General features: G+C 37.7%; 1 protein-coding gene across 4 annotated transcripts in view; it reads left to right on the top strand.

Annotated features, from left to right (window-relative positions):
• ROBO1 (roundabout guidance receptor 1) overlaps positions 1 to 14,513 on the top strand; it is a 1,055,533-nt gene that overhangs the window by 950,998 nt on the left and 90,022 nt on the right. For 3 of the 4 annotated variants that reach the window (XM_030580292.1, XM_030580273.1, XM_030580300.1), the window contains 2 exons: positions 10,558 to 10,566; positions 13,228 to 13,352. In XM_030580292.1, coding sequence (XP_030436152.1) covers positions 10,558 to 10,566; positions 13,228 to 13,352 — 134 coding nt within the window. The remainder of the gene's footprint in view (positions 1 to 10,557; positions 10,567 to 13,227; positions 13,353 to 14,513) is intronic. The other variant, XM_030580281.1, reaches the window with a different exon arrangement.

Below are 14,513 nucleotides of genomic sequence, written 5' to 3'. Positions count from 1 at the left end.
GAAATATTTTTGGATTATATGAAATGATGCTGAACATCAATATAAAGGTAAGCTTGACTTTTCTGCTCTGTGTCCAATTCCTGTTTTGTTTTTTACAGGAAGATCTATACTAGTGTTTCTCCACTGTGGCCACATGAGGCCACCAGGGGCTTTTCTGGGCAGTGACTGGGGAGGGGAGGAGCACCAGCAGAGTGTGTGCCCTGCCCCCCCTCTGGATCCACAAACTCCGGAGGCAGCCATTGAGTTCCCCACTTTCCTGGGCGTGGTGAGGCTCGTACTTCAGGCCTCAGCCCTGGAGTGGTGGGCGGCAGGTCATAGGGCTTCGGGCTCTGTCCCTGGACCTTCACATATTGCCCCTGGCCCCTGCTGCACTGTCTCCCTACCCACCTCCCCTTCCAGGGCTTAATTTGTCATCTGGCTTGCTAGGGCTGAATAAGTCTGCTGTGAAAATTGATATTTGTACGTTTGCTAATATCACTTTTAACAGTCTTCCAGCTAGCTAGTGTGTCTGCTGCTGTGAAAGGTGATATTAACAAACATATAAATGTTACTTTTCATAGCAGCAGATTTACTAGCCAGCAAGTCTTTAAAAAAAAAAAAAAAAAAGAGGGGGAGGTGGCAAAAGAAACCACAACACACAAACACAAGAATGTGCAAAGCACCTTATTTGTGTTTCTATTCTATTTAAGATCAGTATAGAATAGAGACAACTGTATGTTATTTTTATTATGTCTGCAAAAAACCCTCTACATAAATAAATTGCACTCTGAGGCCACCAAAAAAATTGTTGAGAATCTCTGTATACAGTGATCATGATTAAAAGAAACATTTGCCAACAGAGACAATACATGTTTATTTTTTTCCATTTATCTGATAATGAAAGGTGTGCCTATCCAGTCTCTCGATGTCCCTACAACAGATTACAAGAGTGAAAATAAAATTAAATAGTATCTTACCCCTACAGCCAGCTCCTCTCAATCCCAGAAAAAAACCTTACCCCACCCAGATCCGTGTTTATTTCTTGATTAATGGAAAAACTGTGTTAAACTCAGACATCATGTGTGCTAACTGGTGACAAATGCCGACTTTTCAAAATTAAACACTGCACTCTTTCATTGTTTTGCTAAGGAGGTGGTTTACTATACCATTTTGTGACTACTATGTTTGGTATGTTTGGTCATTAAAATTCTTTTTCATTATGTGTTGAATAAAGGCAGTTAAAGGGGCAAATTAAGGATAAATACAGTACTCTTAAAAGTCTTCATAGCACAAGCTACAGTTTGTAACCAGGCACTATGTCATAATCCTCCAGTGCAAGCAAAATCTTGTTGCTGCAGGCCTGAGTGACCTACACTGCACATGTAAATTCTGCTTCCTGCAGGAGCAATATACTTAAAATATACTTGGTATCCTCTTCTATTTTCTATGAATGACTGCAAAGGTACTCCCAAGATTGTAGTCCAAATATTTTCCTTCTGTTTATGGCACATGCCCCATCAGCCATGCACAATATATTCTACAAGATTCATTTGCCGCCGTGTGATGCTACCGAGGCTTACATCATATATCCTGCTGCTTTTCTTTCTCTGACAGGGGACCCTTGCTTCTTAGTACGAATACGATGGGCTTTCTGCTCTCATTCCATATTTCAAAGGCAGGCATGATGCTTTTTGTATTGACTTTTCTCCAAGCTAACTGCCAGCTCTCCCTGATGGCATTACTGGAGGGTCTACAGCATGCTGAAAGCCCGGGCTTCTGTCACTATGCAAATGAAGAGGTTCCACAGAGTTGTCTCCATGAATTCTCCTTTCCAGGAAGTATTTTATGGCCTTGTCTCTTCTCCTCCCTCCGGCCTACCAGTAGTTTAAGTACAGAGAAGGTCCTTTTGCAGGAATTAAGAGAAAACGTTGAGTTCATCAGTGTTAGCACTCAATGCTGCCACTCTCTGAAATGCAGCTCAGTAAATCCAGGGCAGAAGCTCTGATGAGGCTAAATTGAGAGATCCTGGAAACAGAGCAGTAGTAACTAAATCAAAGGGTTTTCTCTTCCCAGAGATGTGGTTCCTTCCCTGAGCAGCTCTTTTCTACCGCAACCAACAGGAAAATAGCCAAAATTTGTTGCTGATACTGGCATAACCAGGCTGGTTAATTCCAGACTCTTACATTTGTGTCACTTTTTACTCTCTGTAATTAGAACTTCCCGATATGGGTTTAAAAGCCAAAACAACTTTGCAGTAGGTCTGCCATACGTGAACTCCATTTATTTATTTTTACTTGCTAGCAATGCCATTTTTTAAAATTCAGATCTCTTTAAAACTGTATCTGTTTCACTTTACAGTATTCCTCACCAGGTATCACAAATAACATTTTGTACAGTTCAAAAGTTATTTCATGGTAGTGATTTATTGTCCTTCCTTTTTACTGAGTGTCTGTAGCCATTGATCATGGAGTCTTCCCTCACTCCTCCCAAATAGCTTTAATGTATTGTCAGCATAAGGTTTCCATTTGTTAATCTGTAATTGTACAGTTTAGTTTTAGCTTTTTGCAATGCAGTCCTAGCAGATTTTGTTCTGAAAGACGGAGAACATTTTCTATTGGTTTTAAATAATCTTTCCTAAGAAGAGAACTGTGGTGCCATAACCAGATGACAGGAAAATTCAGATTCCATTATCTCCTTTAAAAAAGTAACAAAAACATATTAGAAGGTTCCTAGGAGTTGTTCCAACTGCATTAGGCTATCATCATGTCTTTTATGCTCTTATTAAAGTAGCTTATTTACAGTTTCTGACTGGCTTTTTTTAAAGCATTAGTATTTACTTAGATTGTAATACTACCCAAAGTAGCTTGGTCCTTTCTAAACACAGCGTAAAACACGGTTCCTGCTCTGAGCAGTGCAAAACTTTTTTTAAAAAATGTCTTAATTTTATGGCATTGCTTCAGTTTTGAAATGGATAGAATTACATCAGTGTAAATCTGGTAATAGGGATTCTCGTCCCATCTGTGCTCCCTAAATTGTCACTGGTTTATAAAATGTTTTCTGCTAGAAATCTCTATGATGCCTATTTTTTGTCTTTTCTGTGGGAGAAAAGCAGACTGAGGGACTAAATCATCTCAAATAGCTACACGCACACACACACACACACACCCTCCATAGTTCAGAGTTTCTCCAAGGGGGTTTATATCACCCCCAGGCAATGACTACAGAATTTATAAACATTTTAAACTGAAAGTTGTGCATGTTTTAACCTGAGAAGTGGCGAGTTTTCAAACCGCATGGCAGGTGGTCTCTTTAATTTTTTTTTTTAAATTTTGTAATGAAAACCTTTTTATTCAGTGTCTACTGCAAAAAGAAATTATCAACTTTAATATTTAATAGTTGGTTTCAATAAAGTCTGCAATGTAGAAATAGTTGGAGCAAGTTTCTTACTCACCCTCCTCCCACTGAAAGCACTTCACTGCAGTATTTTTTTCACCCAAATAACATTCTTCATCTGAGGAGCTTAAAATAATTTAAAAGTAAGTTTCACAGCTCCATATATGGCAGATATTAATACAATGCTGATTTTACAAATGAGACACAGTCATACAATGAGGAAGGGGCCAGATTTTAATGCCCAGCACCCTCAGTTGGAGGCCAGATTTTTCAAAGGGTTCAGTCCCCAATAGGCATCTAAATGAAGTGACCAGATTTTTAAAAGTGCTCAACAGCCAGTAACTACCATTGAAAACAAAATAGGGAGATTTTAAATGATATGTCAGCCTTGTGCTGGACTGAATTTCCTGTGCCAACTAAAAAGGCTAGTGACGGCAGTAACACCAACACAGAATTGTTTGTCACATACATTTCAGAGCTCAATGAGATGCAGAAAACAGTTATGACTTTGAATCTTTGCAATTTAAGTTGACCTCTTGTTGCTTGTGGCTTCAGAGGCGATGTTACTAAACTACCACAGTCTATGTGGTGATGATGACATACCGTGCAGTTTTGATAACATGTCCTAATAACCTAAGCACACATGCATCTTTCACATCATATTTGTCAAACCAGTTCTAGGCATAATTAAATTTTCAGCACTGAATTTGTACCAGTACAGTACCTGTCTTTCCCAAATGGTAGCATCAAACTTTTGAATACACCACCCATTCCTATGAGACCATGCTGCTTTCCTGTGATGTCTCAATTACAGCACAATCCATATGGGAGTAGCATTTTCAGGTGGAGCAGACAATTCCAACCAATCCACTTTGGAGACTTATTCAAATGCCATCTACAAAGAGAATTAGACTAGTTGAGGTTTATTTATAACTTGAATGATATATGTTAAGGCTCTTGACCGCTACTTTTCATTGGCATTTCACTTCCTTTCTTTTTCTTGTTGTGCATTTGAAGCATTATTGTTGAAATTGTTGGGGATTCCACCACTTCCCTCAGGAGACTGTACTATGCTCTAGATCAGGGATCAGCAACCTTTGGCACGTAGCCCACCAGGGTAAGCCCCCTGGCAGGCCGGGCCGATTTGTTTACCTGCCCCGTCTGCAGCTTCGGCCGATCGGGGGCTGTGGGAAGCTTACCACACAAGTCACTTCATTGAAGTCAATGGGACTATTTATAGTACAAGTTATTGTTCTTTGTGAGTAAGGGTATCCAATCAGGCCTTACATGACAATAATTTCTAACAGAATATTTTAAAAAATGTCAAATTATGTATGTATCTGCATAGTAATAAGTAGCAGCTAAAAATAGCATTTCTAGATGGACGCCAAAGAACAAGGGTGAAAAGAGAGACCCTAATTCTTTTATAATGTACCTGGTATTATTTTCCTATATTCTTTCTAGTTGTGGCATGCAGACAGATGAATGGCAGTATTTACATTTTTTAGAGCTGGAAATGTTGGTCATCTTTTATTGCTCTGTAGAAAATGATATTCTACACAAATGACTGCATGAGAAATGGGCATCTTGAGGATACTAAGGGTTTCAGATTGCCTTGATAAGATCAGAGCAATGTACAAAAAGAAACCACTGGAGAAAAGGAATACAGCACATTGATTTAAACTAAATTTTTTTACCAATACATTTATTTAAAAATGCAAGCAAGACAACTACGCAGTATTGGCAATCAGTTTGTAAAAAGCAAAATCTGCTATTTACATACTGGAGCCAGTATAATTTAATTATTTTTAATTAAAAATAAAAATTGTGTAATTTTATTTGACTGTTAGTGATGTCAGGTTTGGAACATATTTCTCTGGGGGTTGAAGCCCTTTTATGAGTAGTTACTCTAAAATTAGTGGAAGAGTTTCTGGATTTTCCAAAAGAATTAGCAGACAAGGCTCAATCAACTCATTAAGCACTCACAACCCATCACACAGACCTTTCTATATCCTTTAGTCCAGCCACTCCAGTAGTTGTTGTTGTTATCTGGATTACTATGGGAGCCCTAGTCATGGACCAAGCTGTGTAGCGCACTGGGAAGAACTGGAGGCGTTAGTAACACACCTATCGCACTGCAACACTTTTTCTTTTCAGAGAACTTGCTCTCCTTGGCTAGCTCTGCAGCTTCTCCACTATGTCCGCTTATTGTCTTCTCTCTGACTGGCCCTCTGCCTCTTAAATGCTCTGTGCCCGTTCTATTGCCTGTCACCCTACCTATCTGCTTCTCCTTCCCAAACTACCTGTCTGCTCCACCCCAACATAACGTAAACACACAGCTGCCACTAGCATCCCATCTCCCATCTGTCTCTGCCCTGTAGGCCTGTCCAACCTCTCTTGTTTCTCACTTGAAAGATGATTAATGTGGCATAAAGCTAGTTCTTTATTTTATGTTCAGAGGATATATAAAATTTGAGCAACATTATGAAAATATTTTTTCCCTTGCAACAGAATTTGAAACCACATTACCAGTCACCTGAAATTTTGACAGGCATTTACAAGTAAATACCAGTTCATTTAAAACTTCTTGGATTAATTTTTTTTAAAAAGCAGTACATAAATGAAGATTACCATTATTTGATTCCTATTGTATAGAATTATATGGTTTTGAATCTTTTATACTAGAATATATAGTGCCAGAGAAGAGAAGTGTCAAGAAGGAGATGATGAAATAAAGATTTAAGTATCTATGGTTCTTAAGTTTTAGAATGGATTTTAAAAATTTGATTTGAAAGATATAAAAAGATATTAAAAAACAAAAACAAACCAGAGCTCTGATCGAATAAATTCAACTTACCTCAGCTGAATAGCAAGGTACCTTCTGAGAACCTGTCACTAATTTACAAACAGTAATAGTTATACTGATAATTAATGACTAAGTAATATGATAATACATGGCACTTCTTTAGTGCCTTCCAGCACAGAATCTCAACAGCACTTTAGAAATGTAAATGGATGAAGCTTCTTATCACCTTAGTCCTTTGTTTTGTGAGGTAGATAACTATTGCAATTTTCTCAAATCAGAAACTGAGGCACATGAAGATTGTGACTTGTCCAAGTCCTTATTGGGAAAGAAAGTCAAACCAGTAACGGAGATTACCTAATTCCATGTTATGTCCTATAATTTTAAAAATCAGACTATACACAGTGAAATATTAGAGCCACGTTTGTGTCCACTTCTGTGGGGAAAAATAGCTATTTAGAAATGCAGACCTTACATACTGTGTGTTTGAAGCTATTCTTGATCACATCTGTACATCTGTCGACTACAATAATTGTTTCACTGACATGCACAACTGTACTTATATTTAGTATTGGGGCCAGAACTAGCAAACTCCTGTTCTAGTGAGTAGATTTATTGACATCAGTAGTCCCAGTGAGACAGATAGGATTGGCATGAATAAAGTATTAAAAGATTGTCATTAATCAGTAAATCACTTTGTTCACTACTTTTTGTTCATTTTTCTCACTATAAGAAAATAATTTTAACAGCAATAATTTTGCTCTCTCTTTTGTATTTAATTTTTAAATGCAAAACTCTGTTGCAATGTAAAACTAATGCTTAAAAGACAGTGTTTACTTAAAAGTGAAATAGTTTAAAAAATGTTAAAAATAGCTTCAGGTACTACACCTCTTCCTTAGTCTCTTTGCCAGTTTTTGTGGTTTCGCAGTAGCATTTTTCCTGTTTAAAAACGAGTGTTTTCTTACCCTTGTTGCTATGTGAAAAACCATCACAGACATAGTGGAAACCGAATCACTAAAAGCTGTACTCAAATTGTACTCGTCAAATGCAAAGCTGTAATAATAAAGAGACCTTTTCAGACTTCTCTTCAGTTATGATAACTTTAACTATCAATAGAAGACTAATAAAACTCAAGAGTCCAATTTTTTTAAGCACACGATGCCTCCTTAACAGACTTGCTTACATTTTGATATGAAACTCACCCTTTGCCCTCACCACAGATCTGTAGCTGACATGGTGCCCTGTTCCTAGAGGGATTTATTTTCATACATTAGTATCCCTAGTGTTTTTACAGGTGGGCAAAAAACTTCATTTGCTCAATGGAGTTATTTTTGACATACAATAACAAAATCCTCTTTTAAAGAAAAAAAGTTGGAATTTCAGCACTTATAAATTAACTTGATTTGTGGGAATGTAATTGACCAACCAAGACAGATGTGTATCTGTTGGAGGTTTCAGATGAACTTTACTATGGAGACTCCCATAATGACTTCTGAGCAGGCACAGGGCCCTGGCAAGGGACAGGCCATGCTGCCTTTACCTTATACACATCACTGCTTGGTTTTAGTCCCAATCCCACTCCTCTTCCTGTGAGTGAGAGCTAAATTTTTCTCTTTTTTGGTATTTCTAAAGAAACCGAAAAGTGGTACTTCAGAGTGAATTCCAAAGTGCAAGAATTTAAAGAACATTAATTTGAACACTGTTAATTTTTCTTATTGGGGTCTTCCGATGTGGGGTGCAAGTTATTGTTTTTTTGTTTTTGTGTTTTTTTTACTGGAGATCCTCTGAAAATTCCAAAATGTGTCTGATTGTATTTTTGCATGCTTTGGGCAGAGAGCTGTTCTGTTCAAAAAGGGTGATGCTGTGTAGTGTATCCTAGTACAATGAAAGAGTAACCTAAAATTCGGCTTTTGAGCTGAGGAGTGGAGCTGCATCCCAAACCCAATAGGCCATCGTTTGGCCACTTCTCCCATAATGATCGCACCACACCTGAAGCTGGTGCGGGGGTTGGGGAATGCATTGTCTGGCTTGCTGTAGGAAGGTATGTACCTCTTTAAGGGATTCAGAGGCATGGAGTCAATTTGCAGCAGCCACAGCAAGTCAGCCTGAGAATGCTGACTCGTCCACCCAACTGACTGGGAACAGAGAGGAATTTATATAAGTACATGCCAGGCAGGAAAAGCTCTCTTTTACCTGGATCAAGTGGAGCAGCATCCACCCTCCCACCCATGGAAGTGGTGAAATACCAGATTTGGTCAGGATCCCCTGTGGCACTGAACTAGTCATTCCTTTCTCAGAGACCTGGGAAGGAAGTTTTTGCTTAGGCCAAAGTGGCAATAAGGGAAAAAAGTGGGTGTTTTTTCACTTTCCCCACAGCAGTATCAGAGGTGGTTTAGTTGGAAGCAAACATGGAAGGAGAGTTAAGCTATGATGTTGCAACTCAATATATGGGGAAGATAATCAGTGCACGTACTCCATAGGAAAGGGATACAGTGATCGGATGCATGGACTGTAGAGGATTTAAAGGAGGTATTTTTTAAAGGAGTGGAAATGCGGGGAGGAGGTTGGTGGTCAAATGTGATTGGTATAGCAGCGAACCACTGCCTCACCCCCTTATTTCAGCCCACCTTAGCTGTAATTTGAGGCGGGGAGTTGTAATATCCTGGCAGCAGGATAGGAAAGGAGGAGGGTTGACTGAAGCCCCCTGGGTATATATTGAAATGATCATGGAATTACCTGCATTGTACACTTTTATCTGCTGGGTACTTACTCTCTTACAGTTAATAATAAAGTTGCAACCTAATTAAATCTTGTTTTCCTCCTGGTATAAGCAGACAAACCATTTATTTGCCTGTATAATGTGAACAGGATTCTTTATGTTGTTTTCCTTTTGAGAAGTAGTGAACCCAAATATTAACATGAAAACTACAATTCAGATTACTTTTGCAAAATTGAAAATAAAAACTTGAAAACCTCACTTCACACACCTCTACACCCCCTCCTAAAATGAATATTCCTACTTATTTGCAATGTTTGCTGTATTTCTTCCAGTTTTGTTATATCCAGTTACTGCTGCTTGGCAATACCCTGATCCAAAAGAGATACTGTTTGAATATGGCATCTTAAGTCTACTTATTTTTCATAGCACACCTGCAGCCCACAATATGTTCCATTTATTTGAACAGTAAGCCCATGTTTGCCATGCCTAATGAATTTTGACAGGCTGAATATTATTAGTTTCTTCAGTATGTTTCATCGGAGGATAGCATATTGCAGGTGTTTGCTAGCTCATTATGAAAGTGTACTCATGCTTAACTGTAGTTCTTTTTACCCTCTATGTAAAAGGATAAAACTAGATGAGAGTGTTGAAGGAAATGTGATTTGTGATGATATATTTAATATCTTTTAAAAAGGATATATATTAAAAATGTATTGACATGTATTGAAGATAATGCAATTATTCACTTTATAACAACGACTTTGTTTGATTTGAGTCTTTTGTTGTTATTTTGTTGTTTTTGTGGGCTTTGGAAATGCCCATTTTTTTCTTTTAAAATACAACAGCAAATCAATGACTTGGTATTGGAGTTCCTCATAACATGCTTACTCTTTAATAATTAAAACTAACCAGCCATAGACTATACAATTTCTAGGATTATGATAATTTTCAAATATGAACAAAAGAAGCATGTATGTTTTTCACATAATTGGCTGTTGATATCTATATTACTTTACATTAACTCTGTGCTTTGAATATGTTGATAAAATGAAGGAAAAGAGTAACAAGTGGGCTTTTTGGTATCTGTTTTGATTATCAAATTATGTGCCATTTAGTTCACTTGGAGAATTTTAGACTGAGAATTATGATTCTGATGCATGCACTCATTATATCTAAGCTGCAAATTGGGACAAACCATGCCACTAATTTTTAAGCAAAACTCCCTAATAGACATTAGGTTTAAAAAAGCCTTTCCCAGCTATAGATCTCAATGTGCTGTGTAAAGAAGGGTAAGTATCTGGATTTGCATTTTTGCAGATGGGGAAATTGAGAATCGAACCAACCTATTCAAGGCTGTGCAGCAGTTTAGTGGCAGAGCTCAGAGTAGAACCCATGTCTCCTGATTCATAGTTTAGTTTATCTTCCTATCCATTTTACCAGGCAGCCTCTCCTTAAAAAGTTGATGGGGAATCCTGCTTAAAAATCAATTGGATAACATAGTTCTGAGGTTTTTTGCATATTTTTCATATATCAGAATATATTTGTGCTTTCTAAGGTGCTTAGCAAGGATCCTGTTACTTTTCTTTTGTTTTACTTTTTGTTTAGTTTTGTTTGTTTAATTTTATTTATTCCATGTTTTCTTTCTGTTTTGTTTTGTTTTTAGTTGTGTCTGGTAAGTTGAAATTTTATTGGCCATCTTCTAATCACCGTATCACTGTGACTGGAACTTCTCTTCCCCTTTCCATCCATACCCTTCCATGTCCTTCAACCAATCAACTTCCATGTTTCACTTGTTATTGACAAGACAGACTGCACAGAATAGATTCTGCATGAAGTACGGGTAACTTTTTGGCAAAGAGCAAAGGTAATGGGTTGCTAACTTTTTGTCTGTTTTTAAATAATGTACAAGCTGATTCCTGATTTCATTTCCACCTGTTACCACACGTCATACTTAATGTTTTTGTGTATAATCAATTCAATTTATTTTAAAGATTCCAAGGACAGTGGAAGTTGCTTTTCCTTACTAGCTAACAGCTGCAGCGTTCTATGTAGATAAATATTCATAACAAGCCACACGTGTACATTTGACCCTAGTTAAGAAAGCAAACAAATTTCATATTTTGTAAAGTATTTTAATTTTTTTCTCTGGTGCAGTGACCACTGCGAGTGGGATTTCCAAAAGCACTCAGCTGCACTCCAACTCTGTTACCATTGACGGCATTAGGAGTTTTACTATTTACTTTAATGGGAGCAGAATTGGAACAATAACCTGTATGCTTTTGTAAATCTCACTCTAAATGACTGATCAACCAACTTTTCCCTTCTCCTCCCTCCATCTGCCCAGTACTCCCTGAGCAACCCTCCTCATAAGTTGAAATACAAGGACCCCACTGTGTCTCTGATGGGCAGTATTGTAGTCCTTCCTTCATAATTATGTAAGCTCTCAAACACAGTGACACCAGGTGCTATGTATCCTAGTGCAGCAGAATATAATTTAGAAACCCTGGGCTCTACTCTGTGTTGCATTGTGCCAACAGCCATTAAAGAGGCAGTGAGGCCCTAAATATACCTTTAAAATAAAGAGGGTCAGTGCAAAGGCATCATAGGGAGACTGAAAAACTATAAACAAGCATCCCTAAACCTAGTTTCCTAATCTTTTCCCACAGCCCAGTGGCAAACACCACTCAGTTTACCAATCTGCTTGCAATACTAAATTAAATCCCTTCTGTAGATGTCAGAAATCCTCCAGTACCCCACCCCCTTTCATGATATTAAATGTATCCAGGTTTTCTGTTTAAAAGGTATGGTGATCGCAATGGGTCTAGTATTATTTCTATTACTGGAACATCTATGGGGGGCTTTACCTTGTATAGCTTCTTAGTTAAGTCATTCAACGAAATTTTAACATTTGTGTCCAGGTATAAATCACCCCAACATTTTGCTTATAAATTCTGAAAAGGAACATTTGGTGTATTTTATTCTGATCTAAACAGGGAGCGTAGTCATGGATTAGATAAATGGATAACTGAAAATATTGATGTGGATTAACAAAGAAAACAAATTGTGCAGAAGGAACGTTTGGTATCCTGGGGTTTCATCTAGATAGGTGACGGTCACAGTTGTTTGAGTCATAGAATGTATTTTAAGCTGCACCACCTAAGTGAGATGAGTAATTTGAGGTGTTTAAAGTGAAGGAAAAGCCCTCAAAAAAAGAAAAGAACATAAAATTGTTAAAATGACTGATTCAAAGCATTCACTTCGCTCTGAACTCGGACAAGAAGGGAGAATAATTAATGCTTTGGACAGCTGATAAGAAATTAATTTGAAAAATGTAAACAGTAAGTAAAAGGACTTTTCATTTAATGCAAATTTTTCCAGCTGTAAGAAGATATCACCTAACAGACTTTATATTCTATTTTTTCTGGGCTAGCCCCATCAGCGTATCTAATTCTGTCAAGTGCTCTTACTTATTTTTAATGTAGCTGACATAATTTTTGACATTCTGTTTACTGCTGGATGAAATGGTCATGTAAGTCGGTGTAAATCAAACAGTTTGGACAAGGCTGGCAGGATTTATAATGTTAGGATGAGCAGATGTTTCAAATTTGCCTTCATTTACATATATATTTTATTTGAACATGCCCTTGCCTCTGTAAATGAAGGAGGAATTCAGCCCCACTGTTACTTTAAATTTATTCCTTTTCACTGATTGGATTGAAGGTTTTAAATGGTTATCATTTGCACAGGAGCATTTCTGAGGCTTTTGCATTAAATGGAACAATTTTGAGACCCTGACTTCATCAGATCGTTCTTATAAAAGCAACTAAAGATCGTTTATTTCTCCTGAGCTTTCCTAAATCAAAGAGGGTGACTTTTGTGTGTGTAAACCTGAATGTGCAAGTACTCCATAGCATTTAGTACAGAAGGGGACAAAGTGTGACCTGTGAGCCAGATGCAGCCCAGAGATTTCTCCGTTGTGATCTGTGGCTCCCTCGTCTTTTAAGACCTGATTGTGACCCCAGTGATCATGCTGGTGAATGCTTATTAGTGCAGCTCAACTTATTGAAGTCAATGGGACTTAAATCTCGCTTGACTAAAAGCTCACAAACTTGAATAAGGAATGTGCAATCAGGATCTTAATAGGGAGGAGCAGCACAAGAACCAACAATCTTGGGTCAAGATGAAGCACTGAATGTTGGGAGCTGCAGTCTCTTTGTGCCGCAGCTCCATATTAAAGGCTGTTTATAACACACCTTTAAAACAAATAAAATGTGGTGCTCGGGCACCTGGCAAGTTTTGACTGCAGATTTTAGTGTATTTTTATCTCCTTCAGAACCTCCTCATTTTGTTGTGAAACCTCGTGACCAGGTGGCTGCATTGGGACGGACAGTGACTTTCCAGTGCGAAGCAACTGGAAATCCTCAACCAGCCATCTTTTGGCGGAGGGAGGGAAGTCAGGTAAAGCCAACTTTCTCTTCTTGTTTCATGCCAATTTCTTTAAGCAATAGTGTCAAATAGAGGATGGCAGTTCCTGCAGTTGTTTACCCACTGAAGATAACTGCTAAACTTGCAAATGCTGGACCCCATCTGCATTATTATTGTGATACATCATGTGAGTTTAAAAATATTGTATTTTGTGAACTAAATGGAAAGGAAAACTATGTTCTGATAACTGGGCTTGTCTTTTTCCTAAAATGTAAAGGTCAGTATAGTAACAAGCTGGAAAGGATGAGTACGTTCTTAGTGTGCTGTTAGATGCACAATTTTCATTAAATGTTTTTGAGAAAAATTGAGGTAATATCTATATAATAATTAGAGATGGGGCCAAACCAAAATGCTGCATCGAAAAGTCCCAAGAGTTTGGATCCTGGCCTAGCACTGCAATTGGCTGAACTACAACAGCATGTCCAAACACTAGTACATTTTGAAAAAAAAAATTAGATCTGGGCTTTGTGGCTTGCGCTCATCCAGAAAAATAATCTGTGGTGTTTATGTATCTGTGGCTAACTCAGGTGTGTACAGTACTACAAGTTGCTTCGCCTCCCTGTGCTTCAGTTTCCCTGTCTGTAAAATGGGGAGTGAAGATACTGACCTACTCTGTAAAATGCTTTGAGATGAAGAAAAGCACAATATAAAATCTAGTTGTTGTTGTTGTTGTAACGCCGTAACATATCACTTTTAGGGAGGAACTTTTGAAGGGAACAAGTTGCATAAGGGATTATTTTCAGTGAAGATAGGGAATTTCTCATTTTTCTGTTGTTGAGAGTACTGATTGCTTGCTATTGAGTTTGGTGGGTAGTTAACCTTTTCTAAACAATAGTCAAAGTCAAACAGAGCTTGAGATTAGCTCCTTTTCTTCTATTTGTTAAACTCTTATCTAAATAAAGTAAATGATCTGACTAGACAAAAATTGATCTGGTTATCTCTAGTGTTAGTTCATGATATAGTTAGGCTGCTACATTATGTGCATTTTTATTTATTTGTTTTGGTGAGGGGACGTGTTTAGTAGGGATGTTTATTTTAATGCAAAAATCTTGGTTTCACTGGGCTCTTTTTGTCTTTACTAAGTGGCTAGCAGTATATAGCTGGAAATGGAGAGGGACAAGATTATTGACAAGT

The sequence above is a fragment of the Gopherus evgoodei genome, chromosome 1 (assembly GCF_007399415.2).
Source record: "Gopherus evgoodei ecotype Sinaloan lineage chromosome 1, rGopEvg1_v1.p, whole genome shotgun sequence".
Lineage (NCBI taxonomy): Eukaryota > Metazoa > Chordata > Testudines > Testudinidae > Gopherus > Gopherus evgoodei.
Note: the sequence above shows the minus strand (reverse complement) of the source record. Positions and strands in the feature narration are given on the sequence as shown.